Genomic DNA, 20,759 nt, shown 5'->3' on the forward strand with positions numbered 1-20,759 from the left:
CAGAAGATGGAAGCAACCCGACCAAGGGTCCATCAACTGATGAGTGGATAAACAAAATGTGCTATATACATACTGTGGAATATTATTCAGCTCTAAGAAGAAATGAAATCCTGAAGCATACAACAATGTGAATGATCCTTGAAGACATTATGTTGAGTGGAATAAGCCAGACAGAAAATGTTTGATTTCACTAATATGAACTAATTATAGTTAGCAAACTCCTGGAGTTACTATCCAGAATATAGGTTACCAGGATATCGAATGAGGGTAGAGAATGGGGAGCTGATGCTTAATTTGTGCAGAATTTTGAATAAGATTGATTGTGAATGTTTGGAAATGGATAGAGGTGATGGTAGCACATTATTGTGAGTATAATTAACAGTGCTGAATTGTGTGTGTGATTGTGATGGAAAGGGGAAGTTTAGGGTCATCTATGTCACTAGAAGGAAAGCTAGAGGAAGAAGTGTGGGATTGGATGACAGTGAACCCTGTTGTGGACAATGACTGTGGTTCATAGTACAAATATAAGAATATTCTTCCATGAACTTGAACAAATGTACGACACTATTACAAGGTGCTAATAATAGGGTGGTATATGGGAAAAAGTACACCTAATGTAAACTATGGACTATAGTTAACAGTAATATTTTAATATTCTGTCATCAGTGGTAGCAAAGGCACCACACCAATGGCAAATATCAATAATAGGGAGGTATAAGGGGGGTGGTGTTTTCCTTTTTGGAGCAGTGAGAATGTTCTGAAATAGATTATGGTGATGAATGCATAACTCTGTGATTATACTGAGAGCCACTGATTCTACTTGTTGAGTGGATTGTATGGTGTGGGAATAAAACTGCTTCAAAAAGCAAAGTTCTTTAAGAGCAGTTTTGAGACATTTAGAGCCGGTGAAGTGGAAAGTTTGGGGGAAAATTGGGGATCAAAGTTGTATTTTTTTTTCATAGTCCCCTTTGTCATTTTCAACTTTTTGTTTTAATTGCAGTGTTTGTTATTAGTGTATGTGTTTTTAATCCTGCTTCCCTTGAAAAATGAATTACTGAATGCTGTGCTTTTTCACTGTCCACAGCAGTAAAAAAAAAAAAAAAAATGAATTTGATAAAGAGAAGTGGGATGTGAGGCCTGACTTCTTTGACTCCGTGGTCTCTGCCCCACCAGGCTCCTTGGACAGGGTCCATCTGTGGGCATGATGCGATGTGCAGCCCCAGAAGATTGAATATGACGAGACTGTTCATTTGGGTTGGTCTGACGTTGCCCGTCTCTTATGCCAGGCTCAGTGTGTAGAGATAGAGGACGTGGGCCTTGCCTCTGAGCAGCTCCGCCAAGCTGGGCAGACAGGCTGTGTGTTATAACCGAAGGTGGGCCGAGGGAGGAGGCCCAGCCGTCCTGGGGGAGATGGCCCATGAGCTGACTGGGGGGGAATGTGGGTGTCCTAGCAGAGGAGGCACAAAGAAGCGTGCGAGCAGAGGGGCCGGGTAAGCAAAGGCAGAGAGATATACTTAAGGGGGTGATGCTGGAGCTCAGAACTTCTTTTTAAGAGCGTTGAGGAGGAGGAGGACAAGGCTGGAGAGCCAGCGGGGTGAGGGAACACGGGCTTTATCCTGCGAGCGAGTCGTGGCCAGTTGTCCTCTGAACCTGGGTGAAGCCCAGGACCTCCCGCGCTGCACTTTGATGCCTCTTCACTTGGAAGGTAGCAGATATCAGATGCTTCTTCAAGGCGCCTCACAGGCCACAGGAAACACGGGTGCTCATTGAACCTCGTGAGGTCTTTCCTCCCTCTTTATGGTTTTCTGGCATATTTAGATCAACAAAGGTGAAACCCACTGCTGCTTATAAGAAAGGCGGGGCAGGGTTTTTTACTTTGCTTTGTTTTAAGGTAGTTATAGATGAATGGATGTTGGATGTATCTCAATAGAGGTCCTGAGTAATTTACAAGGCAACTGTGTTTGATTTTAGGAATGCAAGAAAAGACTACATTACCGCCAAGTACATTGAGAGAAAATATGCAAGGAAAAAACACGCGGATAATGCAGCAAAACTTCATAGCCTTTGTGAGGCTGTGAAAACAAGAGACATCTTTGGATTGCTCCAAGCTTATGCTGATGGTGTTGATCTTACAGAAAAAATCCCACTGGCCAATGGACATGTAAGAGTGTGGGTTGCTCCCTTAAAAAAAAAAATGAAAAAGAATGAAATGGTGGGGCAGGGTAATCAGAAATGCTGACCAGTGCTGTGGAAGTTCTCTGAAAAAAGATAGCATTGGGTGTTGTAGAAAGAAATTGGTGGTTTATTCTTAAACCAAAAGGTCCATGCTGGTTCTGGAAAGAAGGTGCCACCCTGGGCAAAGGGGAAAGCATCCGTCAGAAGCCCGAGTGCCTCGTCAGGGACGTGCTCTCCTGCGAGCAGGTTTAGCGTGTTGCCCCACGCTGTCACCCCTTGGGCACACTGGATGCCCAGTAGCAGCTCAGCTTTCAGCTTCACCTCTCTGAGACCACACTAAAAATGGGGGCTTTGGGTGGGATTGGTGCACGGTTCCCTGTAACCTGAACGGTTCCTCTCTAGCTCTCATCCCTGGGGGAGTGGAGTAGGAAAGATGTCCCCAATTTCCTGAGAGAACTTTCTCGAGAGGGGGCATTGCTGGTAGGATTGGGTCAGCAATAAATTACCAGTGTGAGGGGTTGATATGTGCCTTAATTTTCTCTCCAAAATGTGTTTGTGTGTGTGTGTGTACACAATCCCAGCAGCTTTGAGATCCCCCCAAACCTCCTTAACCTCCGAGTCAAGGTGCACAGGGCTGAAAATCGCCCCTTTTTGGTTAAGCGCATCACATTGAACCTCGATGTTCAGGGTTCCCCCCTGGGTGCCCGGCACATTCAAGCCGTGTTCTCTCTGGCCTGAGGATGTTGGTTGGTGGCTTCACCAGGCCTCCCTGGCAGAACTGCTGTGAATGAGCAGCATCATTCTCATCATGGTCATGCTCCTTTGTGTCTTGGGTCAGTTCACAGAGACAGTTGTGGTGCCCTGGAAAGAACCAGCAATGGCAATGCGGGGTGGAGCGTCCTCAGCTCTGAGCCGTGTCCCCGGCTGGTCCAGCGGGCAGGGCAGGCGGAACGGGACACGCATCCCTCCGCCCCGTGGCTCCCACTCCCTGTACATCTCCCGAGCCCCCTCCCCACTCCCCCACCTGAAACCCTCCTCCTTCGGGCTCTGCTCCCCGACCCGCCAAAACTTTACTTTCAGAAAAGGCAGGGGTGGCCCTATACCCCCTGGATAAATTGATGTCGGTAAAGTTGTTAGCCTGTCTAGCCACACCTGTAAGTACCGAATGAAAACCTGAACCCTGTTGTTGAAAATACGTTTACATTTGTTCAGGAGCAGGTATGGGTTCGATGTAGGAAGACTGGGGAACCTCCCTGGGGTCTCTGAACTTAGACCCCTCCTTAGAGGTATTACCTCATATTATCTGTGCAGGCATTGGGAGATAGAGTCACAGGACTTTGGACTGAAACCCCAGAAGTTCTTGTTTATTTCCCATGGAGTAAGGAGCATGTTTCCAAAGACAGCGAGTTAGCCATCGAGATGAAAGGGTCACTGTGGATCCTAGATACAAGATTTTTGAAAGAATAGATAAAGGTATTTGGAAGAAATACATGTGATTTTACTAGTGTTGGATTCAAAATTGAATTCTATTGTTAGAATTTTGGAATATTTTTGGCTTTCAGGAACCAGATGAAACTGCCCTCCATCTTGCAGTCAGATCTGTGGATCGAACTTCCCTTCACATTGTTGACTTCTTGGTTCAGAACAGGTAGGTGTTCTAAAATTAAGGGCAGGCATTTATTTTTGTTCCTTGGTATTTCTGAGGAAGCAATCAGATGCTGTCTCATTGCTTCAGTTGTGTTGCCAAGACCCTTGAATTCTTCCAGGTCTAAATGTGAATTAAGGGACAGAAAAAGTGCTGCCAGGTGTGCAGTGCTCCGTGCATCCCTAAAAAAAGCCCTGGAGTGTGAGAACAGGAAGTGGTATCTGAAAGACCCAGCTTCTGGTGCCTGGGACCGAGAGAGACAGCACGTAGCCATGGCTCCTGAGTTCTGAGCCCTGGGGAGAGAATCTGTGTCTCTGATTCAGATCCATAGCCACCATCCGTGCAGAGGCCTCTTCCTTGAAATCTCTCTTGCAGCTCGAGCAGAGTGCTCTGCGCAGTCCAGAGATGTGTGAGGAAAGAAGGATGCACACACTCCCCACTGGTCTACGCCGGAGATTATAAATGAGAACGCTGGGTTATGTGCGTTTTTAAATTAGAATCCCCTTTACTAAGAACCTGCATATGCAGTATGCCCTACAGTTTTATACATGCTGCTTCATTCATGTGTGTTCCCTGCCTGGCAGCCAACAGTCAGACTGCAGAGCTCAGGTATATCTTGACTCCCTACCCATGGTTTGGGTTGGGGAGAAGTGCTGATTAAAAACCACAGAAGCTGCTCCAAAAACAATGGAATATTTTGTACCCTCTCCCTTTTCCTGCTGGCCTGGGAGGAGGAGTGAAGAAATGGTGAGCAGGGCAGCCCAGGATCTGCAGCTCCTTCCCGAGGAGCTGTGGGTCAGCCGGGCTATGGTGGAAGCCGGCCAGAGGTCCTGCCCTTTGACAGAGCCGAATGCCAGCCTAGCACCTGGACACAGCAGGGGCTTAATAAATGTTCCCTTAGCTGGCCGGATGATGCCATTCCCCTGCAGTGTCCATCCCAAGGGGCAGGAGGACAATCCTGGTTTCTTTTCTTCCAATGGGAGAGGAGATATCAGAAAACAGGGCTCATTTTTGCATTGAAAACGTTTCTAGTTTTCTGATGGAAGCAGTGGGTTTGTCTCCTGACAGTGCTCTTTTCTGTCCCATTCTCTCCAGAATTTGACGGGCATCCCTAGCTGCAGGGCTGCCCACTCCACTGTCATATCAGATGATTTGTTCCATGTCTGAGGAGCACAAGCACCTCCTGTGGATAACATAGTCTTACTTGAAATGGGAAGAATTTTTTAAAGTCTTCTCAAGATTTCCCTCTTCACCTGTTCTCAGGGGGTGCTCCTAGGGCAAACAGGCACCTGGGAGCCTTGGGACCCTGGACTTTGGAGAAGTAGCTTTTCCCCTTCCTGGCAAGAGTGTCAGGTACAGAAAGCTCAGCCTCCTGGCCTTCCGTGGGACAGGATGGGCGAGTCATGCAGACGTGCTGAGGTCCTGCCCCCAGCGTGGCCTTGCAGCGAGAGGGAGGCGGAGAGTCGAGGGCCCACCCAGGTGGCACAGCTGCCCCGGCCTCAGCTCCTGCTCGGCGGCAGCACGGCTGCCATCTCTGCCACCGTGGGGGTCTTCCCCCCACTGCCTGTGCCAAGATGTCCTCATCCGCCCAAGCAGGGACGGTGTCACGTCTCACCCACCTGTCACACATCCTGATTGCGGGCTGTCTCTCCAGGCCACACGTCCCAAGCCCCTTCCCCAGGAAATCCATCCCTCGTCCTCCGTCCTGTGACTCCCTCTCCTTTCTCCTTCCTCCTTCCATTGTCTCGGGCAGTGGGAACCTGGACAAACAGACCGGGAAAGGCAGCACGGCCCTGCACTACTGTTGCCTGACCGACAACGCCGAGTGCCTCAAACTTCTCCTCCGCGGAAAGGCCTCCGTTGAAATAGGTGACCAGGCGTGGGCGCGGGCTGGGCGGCTCTGTCTCCCGCTGGCGGCTCCTGTGCTGCTGTTGGAAACTGTCCGCGTGCTTGGGGCCCTCCTGTCTGAGCGAGTAGAAACAAAACAACCTCTAAAGAGAAAAGAGCCTCCTCTTGAATGTACTTCAAGGCTGTTTGTGGTTTCAGTATTTATTAGCATGTTCACCATCCATTACTTAGACTGTGGCTGCATTTTAAGGCCCTTTATGGATAATAAGAAAGGTAACGGATAGGCCCTGAAGTTCTCAGTGATGCCGAGGGGATTTGTTCTTGCTTGGCCTTCATCCCTTCCCTCGAGGCAGGGGATCCCTGACAGGGCTTGGCCTTGAAGGCATCCAGCCGTTACCCTATTATAAGGAAATACTTTTGAAGAACCATTGATCAAAGAGTAAGGAGAGTAAAGAAAAAGACTCATAACTGCTCAAGAGCAAGTTTCCTTTTTTAAAAATTAATAATCAAATCTTATTGACCTGAGACTTAAAAAGTACAAGATGTGCAAAGTTTTAGATTGCTGAAAAGGTATTACATTGAAACGCCCAGAACTAGATTAAGTGTTTCCATTAGAGATTTGTTATGAGCTCCTTTATTGAATGGCTTATGGTTAAAGGATATTGATTTTTAATTAGTTGGTTACCTGAACAGTTGTTTTTTCTTGATTAAATCAAACCTTGTCTTCTAAAATCTTTTCTGACTGTTCTTTTCTCTGCAATTCTTTTCTCCCTATACAAGTAGAGCACAAATTCAACTCTGACAGTGTCTAACTGGATTTCATTGATCCTGTTTAACTTAACAGCGTCTTTTTTTTTTTTTTCTTAATTACCTCTATGTATCAGACTTTCCCTTACTTTTGCCATAATACTCACCTTTCCCTGCCTTGACTTCCAGCTAACGAGTCAGGGGAGACACCGCTGGACATAGCCAAGCGCCTGAAGCATGAGCACTGTGAGGAGCTGGTGAGTCTCCCCTGGGATGGAGAGGTGGCCCTGCCCCTGGAGCCCTGTCAGTGGTGTCGCCGAGCAGTTTTCAGTGTCCTAGTAGGACACACCAAGAATTGGTCTTCATTGGAGGAGGTTTATTGGGAGTCTTTATAGAGGATGTGACACCCCACCTTGCGATGAGACTTGGAGCACTGACGGGTTTTTCTGCTCATAGCAAGCATCAGCACCAGCCTTGTCCGGGATGCCTGGAACAGAGTCCCAGAGGCCTGGCACGCCTTTGCCTGTTCTCTGGTGTCACAGGCTGTGAGCGCCTTGCTTTACAGCACACAAAAGTGGACTTTCTTATTTGTTCTCCAAACCCAAATAATTTGGGCTGCTCTGCACCATCTTTTCCTTTCCTATTCTGGATGAAGAGGCAGTGTGGGCTGTGGGAGGAGGCTACTGGGATCGGGCCGAGCTGGGTTTACAGTGGGGTTCAACCACCGTGACTTGGGAAAGTCACTCAGACTTTCTCAGGCTTTCTTATTTGTAAAGTGGAGTCAGTGATACCAGATGACAGGGTGGTTGTGAAAATTAGTGTTGAATGGTATAAAGCAGTGACAAAGTAAGTGCTCAGTGAATGGAACTATTAGTAGTAAGTGCTAAGTAAATGTAGGATATATCTGTATCTGTCTGTCTATCTCCAGGTACTATTCTAAGTATTTTATATCTGTTAACTCATTTAATCCTCATAACTGCCTTATGAGACAGTTTCTACTATAATCCCCATTTTGAAGACTAAGAAACAGGCACAGAAAGGTTAATTAACTTGCCCAAGGTCACGCAGCTACTACTTGGCTATGCAGGATAACAGTTATGACCTCTACTGTATGTAATGAATGAACTTCTCTCTTGTGCATATACAATGGCCCTAGCTATCTACCTTCTTTGGGAGAATAAGAGAATAGTCATTCAAATCATTTTCTGCAGGGCTTGATTCTCCCAGATTGGTCAAGAAAGGTTGGGTTAGTGGTTAATGAACACATTCATGGTTCTGAGGTTGAGTTTGCTCCCATATGTAGTTGTTGATACCTAGAGGCTGATCATCATTATTTACATCTCAAATGTCTCTTGCCTGTGTACAGCACTTTACAGTTTATAGAGCACTTAATTTCAAGATTACTCTGTGAATTAGAGGGAGGCTAATGCATCTCATCTCTGTTGTAATGAGGAACCTTAAACCCAGAGATTTAGATAAACTTGCCTTGTGCTAGAATGTGGTTCTCTGCCTTCCGAGCCAGCCCTCCCCCTGCACGGGGCTTCCCTGTCTGCTGTTGGGATGTTTTGGTGGATGCCTGTTTTGCATGGCTGCCTGCGGGAGCTGCTCACTGACAGTCCCTCTGTTCTTCTCAGCTAACACAAGCCTTGTCTGGAAGGTTTAATTCTCACGTTCACGTCGAGTATGAATGGCGACTGCTCCATGAAGATCTGGACGAGAGCGATGATGACATGGATGAGAAATTGCAGGTTTGTACCAGATTGTAAGACGTTAAAAGGGTTTTGATAAGCCTCAATCAGAGCCATATGGATCCTAGCCTGTAACTATGGCAGAAAGCTGGTTTGTAAAAAAGAAAATATAGTTTACTTTTTGTTTTCATTGATCTCAGCTGGTTTTCGGTTTTACCCTTTCCAGTACTACCCTTTGTCCCCTAGCTCCTCCACACATCTAATGTAAAGCAGTGGTTAATTATGTAATCCTAGGTGGCTGCTCACCTTTTAATGTGAAGGAAAGGTATACCTTTGATGCTAGTGGGTTTTAGAGGAGGCTTACTCATGGAATAATGTCAGAATTGATTATGTATAACTGGTTATCACATTTAGCTAGATGATCTTAAAAACCTCAACTGAAATTATTATTAAACGACTCAGCTCATTGAGTCCAATTCCCTCTTTTATCAAGTAGGGAATTGAAGCCTCAGGAGAGAATTTGACTTGGCCAAAGGGAAACAACTATTTAGAGGCACATCTGGGACTAGAACCAAGCCTCTTGCCCTCTTGTCCAGTTCCTTGCACACAACACTCACTGTCTTGCATACTTTGTTGAATCCTGGGAGGGTTGACACCTTGAAAAAATTTTCAGAGATGAGATTCACATTCAGGCAGTCTGATGTCAAAGCCCAGACTCCCAGCTGCCTCACTGTGTTATCTCCTGTTCAGCAAGGTGTTACTACATGTGCCTGCAAAAGTGTTCCTTGTACAATTCGTGGGAAATGCCGTGTTCAACACATGTAAGTGGTTCGTATATTTTGTTTTTAACTGTAGGGCTGTTGAAGGACATCCTATTGAGGATGACCGCTGTTGTATGTATGGCATTTCCAAAATTTACTGGACTCTGAAAGTTCCTTGTTCATGGAATACTTAGTAACATCTGTACTTAGTGATTCTTCGATTACAGAATAAGAAATGTCTTCACTGAATTAGATCCAAAACAGCATCGAAGTGGAAAGAGCTGCTTACCTATCTTTAAAAAAAATGAGAAAGCTTGAGACAGCTCATCTCAAAGCGCCTCTTCATAAGCAGTTCCCATTACATTCCCATGTTAGGAGCAAGTGGTAAAGAGAGCGGAGTCATCCAAGTAAAATTAAAATGCAGTGGCTTTGCTTTGTGGTCCTCAGTCTCATCTGCCTGCTCACTGTTTCCAGCAGCGTGTGGCATTGTGTGAATCGCCGGCAGCTGTATGCGTCCTGGGATTTTAAAACGTGTGTGAAGAGCCCCTCGCTGTTGAGTTCTGCACCTTGAGCTGGGTTCGAGCCATCGGTTGAGCCAGAGCCGAGACTGGAAGGCAGTCATGTGGGTGGGAGGAAGGACCACAACAGCTGACACAGGGCCCTCCTGAGAGGCTGGCACCGAGCTGGAGAAGCAGTTCAAGTGATCCCTGTTCAGCAGAGGGGAGTTAGGGTTAGCAGGGTGCTGGGGGTTAAATCGTATCCCCCACAAAATGCATGTTCAGGTTTGTGATAGGACCTTCAAGGATGTTGTTAGTTGAGGTTCCCAGACTGAAGAGGGGTGGTCCTCAGTCCTGTACGGCTGAAGTCCTTATAAGCAAAGGAAATTGGACACAGAGAAAGCCACAGGGAGCGGCCAGAAGCTGGGGTCAGCGGGACTCAGAAGAGAAATGAGAAAATGCTGCCATGTGCATTACATGGGACAGAAAAACCAAGGATCAGGGAACGCCACAGTCTTCAGAGAGAAAGCATCGCCTTGCTGATACCTCAGTTTTGGACTTCTACTCTCAAAACCGTGAGGCAATAAATTCCACTGTTTAAGCCAACCCATTGTATCCTATTTGTTTTAGCAGCTGAGAAACCAAAACTGTTTTTGGTACTAGAGAGTGGGGTGCTGCTATAACAAATACCCCCAAAATTGGAAACGGCTTTGGAATTGGGCAATGGATAGAGGCTGGAAGAATTGTCAGGGGCTTGATAGAAGAAGCCTCGTTTGCTTTGAAGACACTGTTGGTAGAAATACATTAAAGGCCTTAGGAGAAAATGATGAATATGTCATCCGAAATTGGAATAAAAGTGATCCTTGTTACACAGTGGCAGAGAACTTGTCAAAATTTTGTTCTGATGTTGAAAGTGAAACTTTTAAGCTATGAATTTGGATATTTAGCCAAGGAGATTTCCAAGCTAAGTGTGGAAGGTGCAGCCTGGCTTTGTGCAGCTTATAGTGAAATATGAGAAGAAGGGGATAAGCTGAGAACTAAACTCTCAAACACAAAGAAACCAGAAAGGGATGATTTGGAAAATTCTGAGCCAATTCAGAGTGTGCGCTCTGAGACTAGAGCCAGAGATGGCTTTACCAGGGACCTCCTTGAGCTTTTGGGAAGTGAATACCCAGAGAACAGGGCTTCACGTGAGGGTACAGCTGAACAACCTGCTACTAAAGAGGATGTGGCTGAACATGGATCTGCTCAGCCATCCCAGTGGAAGCCAGGAATGGAGGTTTTCCAGGAAAGAGCTGTCTGATGGTTTGAACCTGCCTGAACTGCATGCAAAGCCAACAGTGTTTTTGCAAAATTTGTATGAGCAGAACCACTGATTTGAAAGGAGCAGAGAAGGGATGAATTGAAGGAAGAGGGACTTCAAGGCCAGAGCCATGGAAGCTGAGGCATGGACTGAAAAGATCTTCTCATGCCAAGGGAGTGTGTGGAAAGGGTGGGCTCCCCCTTGCCCTGAGAGGGGTGGGCCTTGAGCCCTGTTGCTCAGGGAGAGTGCTGGCACCCTGATGCTCAGAGACAGTGGGGCCTGTGTCCTGCTGTTCGGGCAGAGCCTGGCCTCTGCACAAGAGCTTGGAAGGTGTGGGGCAGCTGCTCCATCAAGCCCAGAGGACAGACTCAAGCAATAGAAGACTCTGAGAACTTGAAATTTAGTGGGGTTTACCCTGTTGGGTTTTGGACTTGTTTGGGATCTGCAACTGCTATTTGCCTTCCAGTTTCTCCCTTTTGGAATGGGAATGTTTAACTTACTGCCTGTCCCTCCTTTGTATATTGGAAGCAGATAACTTGTTTTCTAAATTTCACAGGTCCATCAGACAGGAATTTTGCTCTAGGAGGACCACACCCATAGCAGATTTTGATGAGACTTTGTACTTAGCATTGTTCTAAAATGGTTTAAGGCTTTTAGGATGTTGTGATGGAATGAATGTATTTTGTGTTTGGGAAGAACATATCTTTTTGGGTCCAGAAGGTGAACTGTTGGGGATTGAATTGTGTCCCCCATGAAAGGCACATTCAGGTCCCAACCCGTGGCGCTGTGGGTGTGAACCCATTTGTAAACAGGACCCTTGAAGATGTCATTAGTTAAGGTGTGGCCACACCCAATGAGGGTGAGTCTTAATCTATATGGCTGAAGTCCTTTTGCGCAAAGGAAAATGGACGCAGAGAAAGAAGCCATGGGAAACAGAAGCTGGAAGTCAGTGGGACCCGGGAGAGAAAGGAGAAGATGCCACCATGTACACTGCCATGTGACAGAGAAAGCAAGGACAAAGGGTTGCTGGCAGCCACCCCCAGAGTGCCACAGTCTTTGGAGAGAAAGCATCACCTTACTGATGCCCGGATTTTGGAGGTATCCTAGCCTCAAAACCATGAGGCAATCAATTCTGTTTAAGTCAACCCATTGTGTGGTATTGGTTTTAGCTGCCGGGAAGCTAAAACACAGGATTAGGTGATTTGTGCAGGGTCGTCATGGTCAGTATAATGAAGCTGACATTTGAAAGATGAGTGAGATCCAAGTTACTTGAGGCATGAGTGCGTGTATGAGCTTTACACAATAGCACATGGCCTTCAGTTAGAGCAGAACTCGTTCTTATAGGGCTGGGGAGTAAATATTTGAGGCTTGCAAAACTAAAATATCACAGTCTTTGTTGTAACTACTCAGCTCTGCCAGAGTGGTGCAAAAATAGCCTAGACAGTATGTAAATGACCAGGCATGGCTGTGTTCCAGTAAAACTTAAAAACAGGGGTGGTCTACGGGCTGTGTTTTGCTGACCCCAGAGTTAGAGAAATTTCAAGAATCTCTTGCTTATGGGAAGAACTCATTGTTCTCACCTGAATTAACTGTTAGAGCTTTTGGGTATTACAATTGGGTGGCTAGAGCCAGTTATACTGTTAGGTAGTCAATGAAAGTATGTTTATAAAAGGAAACTACAGCGAAAATGCAGCACAAGGTTGAGATAATCCTGTGGCTAGTAAGATGAAGAAACTTATGTTTTAAATCCTTTCCAGGATGGAACATTTTAACTTGTACACCATGGTGCTTTTGCTTGTGCTTGTGTTTAAACATTACGACTCCCTTTCAACAGTTAGCCAAAATGGTGTGAATAAACAAGTAGAAATGGTCTACGTGAGGTTTTCACCACCAGATTGAACATCATAACCAAGACACACGTGTCTCCAGCTCACACACCTGTGCCCCGACCTTCCTTCTGCAGCCTAGTCCCAATCGACGAGAGGACCGGCCCGTCAGCTTCTATCAGCTGGGGTCCAGCCAGCTCCAGCCGAATGCCGCGTCCCTGGTCAGAGATGCCGCAAGCCTTGCCAAGGACAAGCAGAGGAGTTTCGTGCCCAGCATCCTGCAGAATGAGACGTACGGCGCCCTCCTGAGCGGCAGCCCACCGCCCACCCAGCCGGCAGCCCCCAGCACCACCAGTGCCCCCCCACTCCCTCCACGGAACGTCGGCAAAGGTACTAAACCGTCAGCAGCTCCTTGCTCGCGCGGAAAGGGCTTTGTGTTGTTTTATTTGCTTTAGGAAGTTTACAGTTGCTTTGTCCCCAACTCGATGACCTTTGGACCAATATCAAGATGTTTCGTTTTCATTTGGGATCTTTTGTTTTGTAGTTATTTTCTGTTTACTTCTTCAAGAAATTCCGTGAGTCTTATGATGCCAGGTGGTGGTAGAGTATCCTGACTTCATTCTCATTCTGGGCGGAGGTGTTGTGTGCACACGTGATTTGGGCTGATCTACTGGAGTGGTCTCCGGAGGGATGGGCCCGTTCCTAAGGCCGGTACCACGGGATGTTTTCCCACGGACCTTCTTTCTGTTTCGTTTCTCTTTAACTTTCACTGCTCACTAACCCTCCCTTTGCCTTGATCAGCTCCTTTTTTATTTCTCCCCTGCCTGCACTGCGAGCCAGCTTGTGACACCTCCCTGTATTTCTTACCTCTATGATCCCCAAAAATCAAGGATAAAAAAAAAAATTAATTTTGGGAACAAGGCTTAGCCTCATTATAAAAATACCAGATAGTCTCTGAGGGTAGTAGTGGAGGCCTTCGGTGTGAAAAGCATGCTGCATTTACCTCGATCGTTCTGTCACAGCATGCAGGAAGTCAGACTCAGCAGGTGATACTCTTTCTGTATTTATAAAAAAGGAAATTGAAGCCCCCCAAAGTGAAGTAATTTCACCAGTACCTAAGGCCAGTTGACCACGATCCTTGAATGCAGGTCCAATAAGTGACCCCCTCTGCTCTGGGCTAGGGTTGCCAGCCACTGCTCGTGCTTTGTAGGGGAAGACCAAGGAAAGACAAGAGCCTCCACAGCGTCTGGTATCCAGGCATGCTGGCTGCTGAGAGCTGGTGATGGAGTGGAGCCCATGTCACAAAAATAGTTTCTGTAGTAGCCAATTTCCGGGAAGGACAGAGTGTAGCTGAGGGATGGTGGCAAGCGGCAGACCGCCTGGTTTGTAGCGCTTCATCACGTGGCAGCATGCCGCGGCACCATGTGTGCACCCAGCGGTGGGACTAGACCTCCTTCCCCCTGCTGTCCTGAGCGCCTCACCCCCTCCCACACAGCTCTGCCCGCCCCCTCAGGGAGGCCCAGAAGAGTGTGGAAGAGCCTGTTTCCTGGTCCCTGGATCGCCTCCCCGCAAGGAGCAAACCCCCCATAGGCAGGCATTGCTGCAGGCAGACCTGGAAGTCAGCCCACTGGCGCCCTGCTCCCCCACGGGGTCCCTCACCCCCACAGTGCCCACCCTCTGCACACCCCGTATCACAGGCATGGTCCGAGCTTGATGGGGAAGTTCTGAGGAAGGAGGGAAGCTGCCAGCTGAAGCCCCACAGCCACCGCCTCCTCCCTGGGCCCCTTGCCAGGCTGGGTGGGACGGGCCGAGGGCAGGAGTTGTGGTTGGTCCTTAGGGGGGCACTGCATTGCCTTCTCCCTTCTTCCGTATCCCATATGCAGGCCTTAATTTATAAGGTCCCAGGTTGAGGTGATTTGGTCATCTCCATTACTGACTGTGTGTGCCATGCGGGGAAAGATTTTCATTTTCTCCGTTGGGTCAAATGAAAGGAATGGTAAGCACTTCATCTCAATTCGTTACTCTCCTAAGAGGAGACAATTGGGGATTTTTCTTCCTTTTTTTTTTTTTTTTTTTCCATTCTTGTCTTCAGCTTCATTTCCTCCTTTGATAATGTAGACTGTACTCCATGCCTGCTGTCCACCTCTGTTGATCTTCTCGTTTCCCCTCTATTCCACACTTGGTCTACAGTGGAATTCCCACACAACAAGTAGTAAAGGGCATTGCCATCTGCATGCCCTGCACTGGTGGGGCAGAGTTTGTCCACCGCAGGACAGGTGCAGGGCTTCCTCCAGACGCTGCAGCGGGCCCCGTAAGGGTGTGGCCCGTTTCTGTTTCCAGGCCCAGCCGTCGGACCCGGGGCCACCTCGGCTCTGTGCCCCTGAGTAGATGTTACTCAGCAGGGAAGAGCGAGGACTTTGTGAGGCAGAGGAAGGATGTGTGGACAAGGAGATGCCGTCCCTTTTTGTGGTCACCTGAACCTGCCTGACTTCTAGCCAGAAATGTGAGCTCAGGAGGTCAGTTGAGAGAGCCCTTCACTTACATTCTTTGATTTGCACCTTCTCTTCACCAACTTGGTTTGAGGACCCCTGGTGCTTGTCTTTGAATAGTAGCAACTCCCATGGGCTGGGGAGAAAGGGTTTAATGGAAGGACACTGATGAGCTGATGTTCCGGAAGTCCTGAAGGTAAAGCTCAGGAGGTGTAATTTTGGTTGTTTCCCTCTTTAAACAGTATTTGCATTTGGAAAACAAATCAAGAATTTTTTAAATTTCACAATAAGATTGATAAAACCAGCTGGGAATTTTCTTAAAGCATCTTTGGTTTGGCGAATGTCAGTATCTATCTTCCAGATACCAGAGATGAGAATAAAAATATTCCGTGTTCTATTTGTTGTCTTGATGCTGTTCTAGAAGGGTCATGTTTGCCATTTTATAAGGAAGAGGATCAATAATGCAGTGTTCTGTTTCTGTTTTTGTTTTGTGCGTGTGTGTGCACGTGCGTGTGTGTGCTTGGGTTTAGTTCAGACAGCCTCCTCAGCTAACACCCTGTGGAAGACAAACTCTGTAAGTGTGGACGGTGTAAGCCGGCAGCGATCTTCGTCAGATCCGCCAGCTGTCCACCCACCGCTGCCCCCTCTTCGCGTGACATCTACCAGTACGTTGTTTCCTTTTTCCTTTCTTGCCGGTGCGTTTTGTAGATCTGGATGGCAGAGGGTGCTTTCGGCTGCCAGAGGGGGAGAGAGCTGCAGAGCCACTCACTCCATCAGCGCAGACGTGCGTCCGAACTGTGGCTCTTCCACACGTGGCCGCCCCACGTGGCTACCCCAGCTCTTCTCAGCCTCCTCTTCCCCAGCCGCCAGCTCCTGCCTGTGCCCCACCCCTGTAGCTCAGCCCAGCCCCCAAGATGGCCCACTCACTCTCTTCCTTTCTTCCTAAGCATTTTAGCAACATTAGTCCAGGGCTTCCCGTTTTGTTTTTTGTTTTGTTTTGTTTTGTTTTAATCAGTATTTGGGGATGGACACTCAATATTGGGATCACAATCTGGGATATGGTTTTCTTCAATGTCAGCATAGATTTGAAAGTCATCTAAAACGGGGGGACAGAGATTGTGGGAAGAGGTTTATTCTCCACCATGCAGTCTTCCACCGTGGCTTTCCCGCTGCTGCCCCTTCCTTCCCTGTCTCGACCGTAGGAGGAAAGGGTAGCTCCAGCACCTCTGGGTTTAATTGCTTTGAGAGCTTTTAGAGTATTTTCTAAGCCAAGTGCCCATGAACAGACATGGACTTTAGGAAAATAAGTTAAAATAAAGACAAGAAGCCCCCACACAAGCTACAGTGAGTGCCACATGTCTCTAAGCTGGACCTTAGCGTAGTGCCAGCTCCTTCCTCCTCCAGGACACCAGTGGCAGAGCCGTGAGTGGGGTGTCTGGCAGGGTGCTCGTGAGGTCATCTGAGGCCCAGCAGTGGGTGTTGGTGGGGAGCAGGGGAGAGCCGAAGACGCCCCCAAGTCGTGCAGCAGGGGCCAGCGCCCACTTCCCTGCCTCTCATTCCTGCTCCCTGGTGCTGTAGATACTGTGTGCTGGAGTCAGTCTTTGACATTGCCTCTAAAATAGAAATGGAAAGAACGAAGAAAGAAAAGAAAGATTGTAGACTGGTTCCTTCCTTTTTCCCAGCCCAGAGTCCCTGTCTGGCCGGCCGGTGGCCTCATTCCCTCTGGCTTGTCCTGGGGGAGAGCAGCTGAGCTGCTTACGGGGCCGCCTATGCTGAGGCAGGTCGCACCTGCAGTGAGGAAAACAGGTGACGTTGCTAGACCTGCAGAGAGGGCGTTCAGGTTTGCTGGGAGTGGGGGGGTAGGAAGGCATGGGTTCAACACCTAGCTCCGTTTCTTACTCGCTGTGTGACTCTGGTAGGATCATTTCTCTCCTGGAGCCTCAGCCTCCCGCCTCACAGTGAGTGGAGCCCTGGGCAGAGTTCACTACCTTTCCTCAAATCTGACCTGGCTCAGTAGCCTGGTGCAGCGAGTAGAGTGCCGTTCCCTAAGGCAAAGAGAATGCAGGCCCAGGAGTGCAGAGCTTCCCCAGGCAGAAAGTGGTGCTGGAACTGGGCCCAGACGTCAGCTGCGGCTGCTGCCTCTCCGGCCTCTGGTCAAGCCGGAAGCGCGGTGGCTTCCCGCCGGGGAGCTCCAGCTGAGGACTACTCGCCGGCGAGGGGAAGAGTTTTCATCAGAACGTCAGGCTTGCAGCTTCCTTGTTAGTTTGGAAAAGACCCCCTGCCCCCTTCCCACTAATCGCTGTTTTCTGAAAATCAGCAATGAAGCAGCAGTAGGTTTTTTCCTTAGTAAATATCATAGAACAAAGGAAGACAGTCTCTGAAAAGCCTTAGGCCAGAAGGCTGGGCGTGTCTGACCCTCTGTATTTCTCTTGTTTTCTCTCTCCACAGATCCCCTGACTCCCACGCCACCCCCTCCTGTAGCAAAAACGCCCAGTGTGCTGGAAGCCTTGAGTCAGCAGAGCAAGCCGGCCCAGCCGGGGGTCCCGCAGGGCAAGCCCACGCCGCCGCCCCTGCCTCCCCAACCGCCCAGCCGCCTCCCGCAGAAGAAGCCCGCTCCCGGGTAACCTGTGCCCCTCACCCGTCCCGCCGAGGGCCCGGCAGAGGGCTGCGGTCCTGGCTTCTTGTATTCAAGGAGCTTCCAAAATGCAGTGACCCCACCTCGGCTCATCTGCTGAGTTGTCTGTATGAACATTGGAAACCGCCAATGTTTCTACTCCTGCAGTGTTCCTCACTCATTCATCGGGTCCCATAAAAGTAATTCACCTTAGGAACTCGTGTAAAAGTTCATAAGAATTTTTAAACTGTAAAAATTGCTTACAAATGTATATACTATATTCACATAATGAATCCAGATGTCTGTTTAGTACAGACACTGGGATGTTTGGAGTTGAAGTCCTCAGGACACCAGGCCATCTCAGTTCCTTTTCCTGAATGTGTGGACCCTCTGCAAACAGGCATTCGCCTATGTAAACAATATAGCCAGCAAATCAGGAGATTGATCTGTTCCTACCCTCTAATCTTTAGACCGCATTCACGTTTTGCAGCTTGTCTGAATAATGTCCTGTATTGCAAAGGGAACAGTTCATGGCTCTTAATTTAGATCTTTATTATGCAAAATGGTTCATCTTAGTGGAAATGATATTTAGAAGCCAAGATGTAGGTGGTGGGTGTGCTGATTGCTATTGGGGTATCCCTGCTCCCAGGCCCTCCTAGGATCATAACCAGGGAATGCACACACACACATACACACATATTCATCTCCACTTTCCCTTGTGCTAAGTAACATACCACGCCACAGCTTCCTGACGTAAGACACAGCTGTTTTGTTATGTTTATGAACTCCCTGTCAGGATTTTGAATAGGCACAATGGAGACAGTTTCTCTTTGCTCCTCAGTATTGGAGCCTTAGCTGGAAAAGACTCCAGTGCTGTTCTGGTTTGCTAATGCTGCCATTTTGCAAAATACCAGAAATGGATTGGCTTTTATAAAGGGGGTTTATTTGGTTACAGAATTACAGTCTTAAAGCCATAAAAGCTTCCAAGTCATAAACATGAGTACACCTTCACTGAAGAATGGCCAGTGGCATCCAGAACAGCTCTGTTGTCTGGGAAGGCACATGGCTGGCATCTTCTTCCTTTGCTCCCGGGTTGTGTTTCAAAATGGCTTTCTCCCAGGATGTTTCTCTCTAGGCATCTGGGGGTGTTCTCTTAGTTTCTCCCAGGCAAACTGGAATAGCAAGAGTCTACTCTATCTTCAGTGGTCATCTTCAAAATGTCTCTGTTGGCTGTAGCTGCTCTGAGGTCCTTCTGTTTGTCAGCTTTTATAGGGCTCTAGTGATCAAATCAAGAACCACTGTGAATGGGCGGGGCCCACGCTTCCATGTAAATAATCCAGACATTTCACTCATAGTTGATTGAGTCACATCTCCATGGAAACACTCAATCAAAGAATTCCAACTAATCAACACTTATACCTCCATCCCCACAAGATTGCATCAAAGAACATGGTGTTTTGGGGGACATAATACATCGAAACCGGCACAAGTGCCAAGAGTGATGACACCACAGGGGCTGCTTGTAAGCAGGGGCTGGTGTCACCTCGAGGTGTCTTCACGCCACAGTTGGTATGGTTGATGCTATCAGTTGGAACCTCAGCTGGGGCCATTAACCTGGGGCACCGACGTGTCCATGGCCTCTCCGTGTGGTTTTCCTCATGTCATTGCGGCTGGACCAAGAACAGGTCTGAGAGCTAGACCTTGGCCCCAAAGCTGGCGGAAAGTCACTTCTGCCGTATGCCACTGGCCAGACAGTGGCAGAGCCCAGGTTCACATGGGAGTGGGATGGGGGCTGGGGAGTGGCACAGGAGTGTATTTGTAACTCCTTCTCCCGGTAATGAAGAACCATAATTATGCTCATATTGACTAATTGGTCAGTACCCTCTCCCATCTGCCTCCACCTCCTCCTCTGTGCAGAAGCCTTCCTTCCCCTGCTGGGGCTCTGATTCCCATTCCCGGACCCCCTGTTGGTTGCCTTTGTCACCTTGCCCAAGCTCTGACTCCCTCTGCCCCCGCCACGTGGAGAGCACGCCTTCCTTATCCCCGTGGGCTGTGATGCCCCTCGTCAGGCCACCCCTCCTGTGGACGCCTCCTCTTTCCTCTCAGCTAACCGGCCCCCCATGAACACACTCCTCGCTGTGCCCGTGTGGGCCTGTCTCCATCCCTGCCACCAGGGAGCCTTTCGCCCCTTATACACTACACTCTTCATACTCTTAATGCCTTAACTTTCTCCCCGTTTTTTTTCTCCTCACTCTTTTAATGTAATTCTTACTACTTCAGATGTCGGAATTAATCAGATGTCCCACCTTTCCTCTCAGTGTACCACGTCTTCTCTTTCTATTGACGTGAGCTAACTGCTGTAGCAAACCATCCCAGGGTCTCAGTGGCTCAGCAAACACAAGTTGCCTTCTCACTCCCACCGACTCCAGTGTGCGTGTTCCCCGTTGTGCACAGCCCCCGGGGGGACTCGGAGCCCCAGCCCCGCCTGCCTCCTGACTGCACCTTCTTTAGCCCCTCGGTCCGGGGTTGCTTCCCAAGGGAGAGAGCCCGTGGGGGAAGACCTGCCAGACGCTGAGCCTCCTCGGCCCGGAGTGACCCACGTCACGTCCACTCGTCCTCCCTTGACCACGTGGCCCCACCAGATGCCGAGGCTGGAAGTGCAGCTCCTGGCCGGGCAGCTGCTGCCTTGCCCCTGCCCTGTGGAAGGAGCAGGCCTTTTCCACCGCCAGCTGGCCGCCTTTGCCGCCTTCTAGTTTCCATTTTTATATTGCTTGCTTGTTTTTTCAGTATATTTTTGGGGAGATTTTCTCAATTGTATCTTCCAATTCTTTCATTGAGTTCTTCATTTCTGCGATCATATAATAATTTTCAAGTGCCCTTTCTAGTCTCTGAGCTTTTTTATAGTTCCCTATTTTTGTATCATGGAACCATTTTTTTTTCCCTTATTTCTCTAAGAATATTAATGATGCTTTTTTATGTGGTGGTGTTTTTGTTTTGTTGTTTGTAGCTTGTTTGTTCTGTATTGGTTTTTCTCTCTCTGTTTTGGCCTCTGCCGTGTTAGAGGTTTTAGAGGTTAGAGGTTTTCCCTGTTGACTTGGGGTTCCGTGCCTGTGTGCCTGATGGAGACTGTACCCTCAAGCTCAGAGCCACCAACGTGCGTTTCTCC

The 20,759-nt window shown here is 48.4% G+C and overlaps 1 protein-coding gene across 5 annotated transcripts in view; it reads left to right on the top strand.

Annotated features, from left to right (window-relative positions):
* ASAP2 (ArfGAP with SH3 domain, ankyrin repeat and PH domain 2) overlaps positions 1-20,759 on the top strand; it is a 217,701-nt gene that overhangs the window by 188,677 nt on the left and 8,265 nt on the right. For 3 of the 5 annotated variants that reach the window (XM_037812568.1, XM_037812566.1, XM_037812567.1), the window contains 8 exons: positions 1,972-2,161; positions 3,738-3,823; positions 5,574-5,689; positions 6,605-6,672; positions 8,050-8,163; positions 12,628-12,880; positions 15,510-15,644; positions 17,428-17,599. In XM_037812568.1, coding sequence (XP_037668496.1) covers positions 1,972-2,161; positions 3,738-3,823; positions 5,574-5,689; positions 6,605-6,672; positions 8,050-8,163; positions 12,628-12,880; positions 15,510-15,644; positions 17,428-17,599 — 1,134 coding nt within the window. The remainder of the gene's footprint in view (positions 1-1,971; positions 2,162-3,737; positions 3,824-5,573; positions 5,690-6,604; positions 6,673-8,049; positions 8,164-12,627; positions 12,881-15,509; positions 15,645-17,427; positions 17,600-20,759) is intronic. The other 2 variants (XM_037812569.1, XM_037812570.1) reach the window with 1 other exon arrangement.

This window comes from Choloepus didactylus, chromosome 20 (assembly GCF_015220235.1).
Source record: "Choloepus didactylus isolate mChoDid1 chromosome 20, mChoDid1.pri, whole genome shotgun sequence".
Classification (NCBI taxonomy): Eukaryota; Metazoa; Chordata; class Mammalia; order Pilosa; family Megalonychidae; genus Choloepus; species Choloepus didactylus.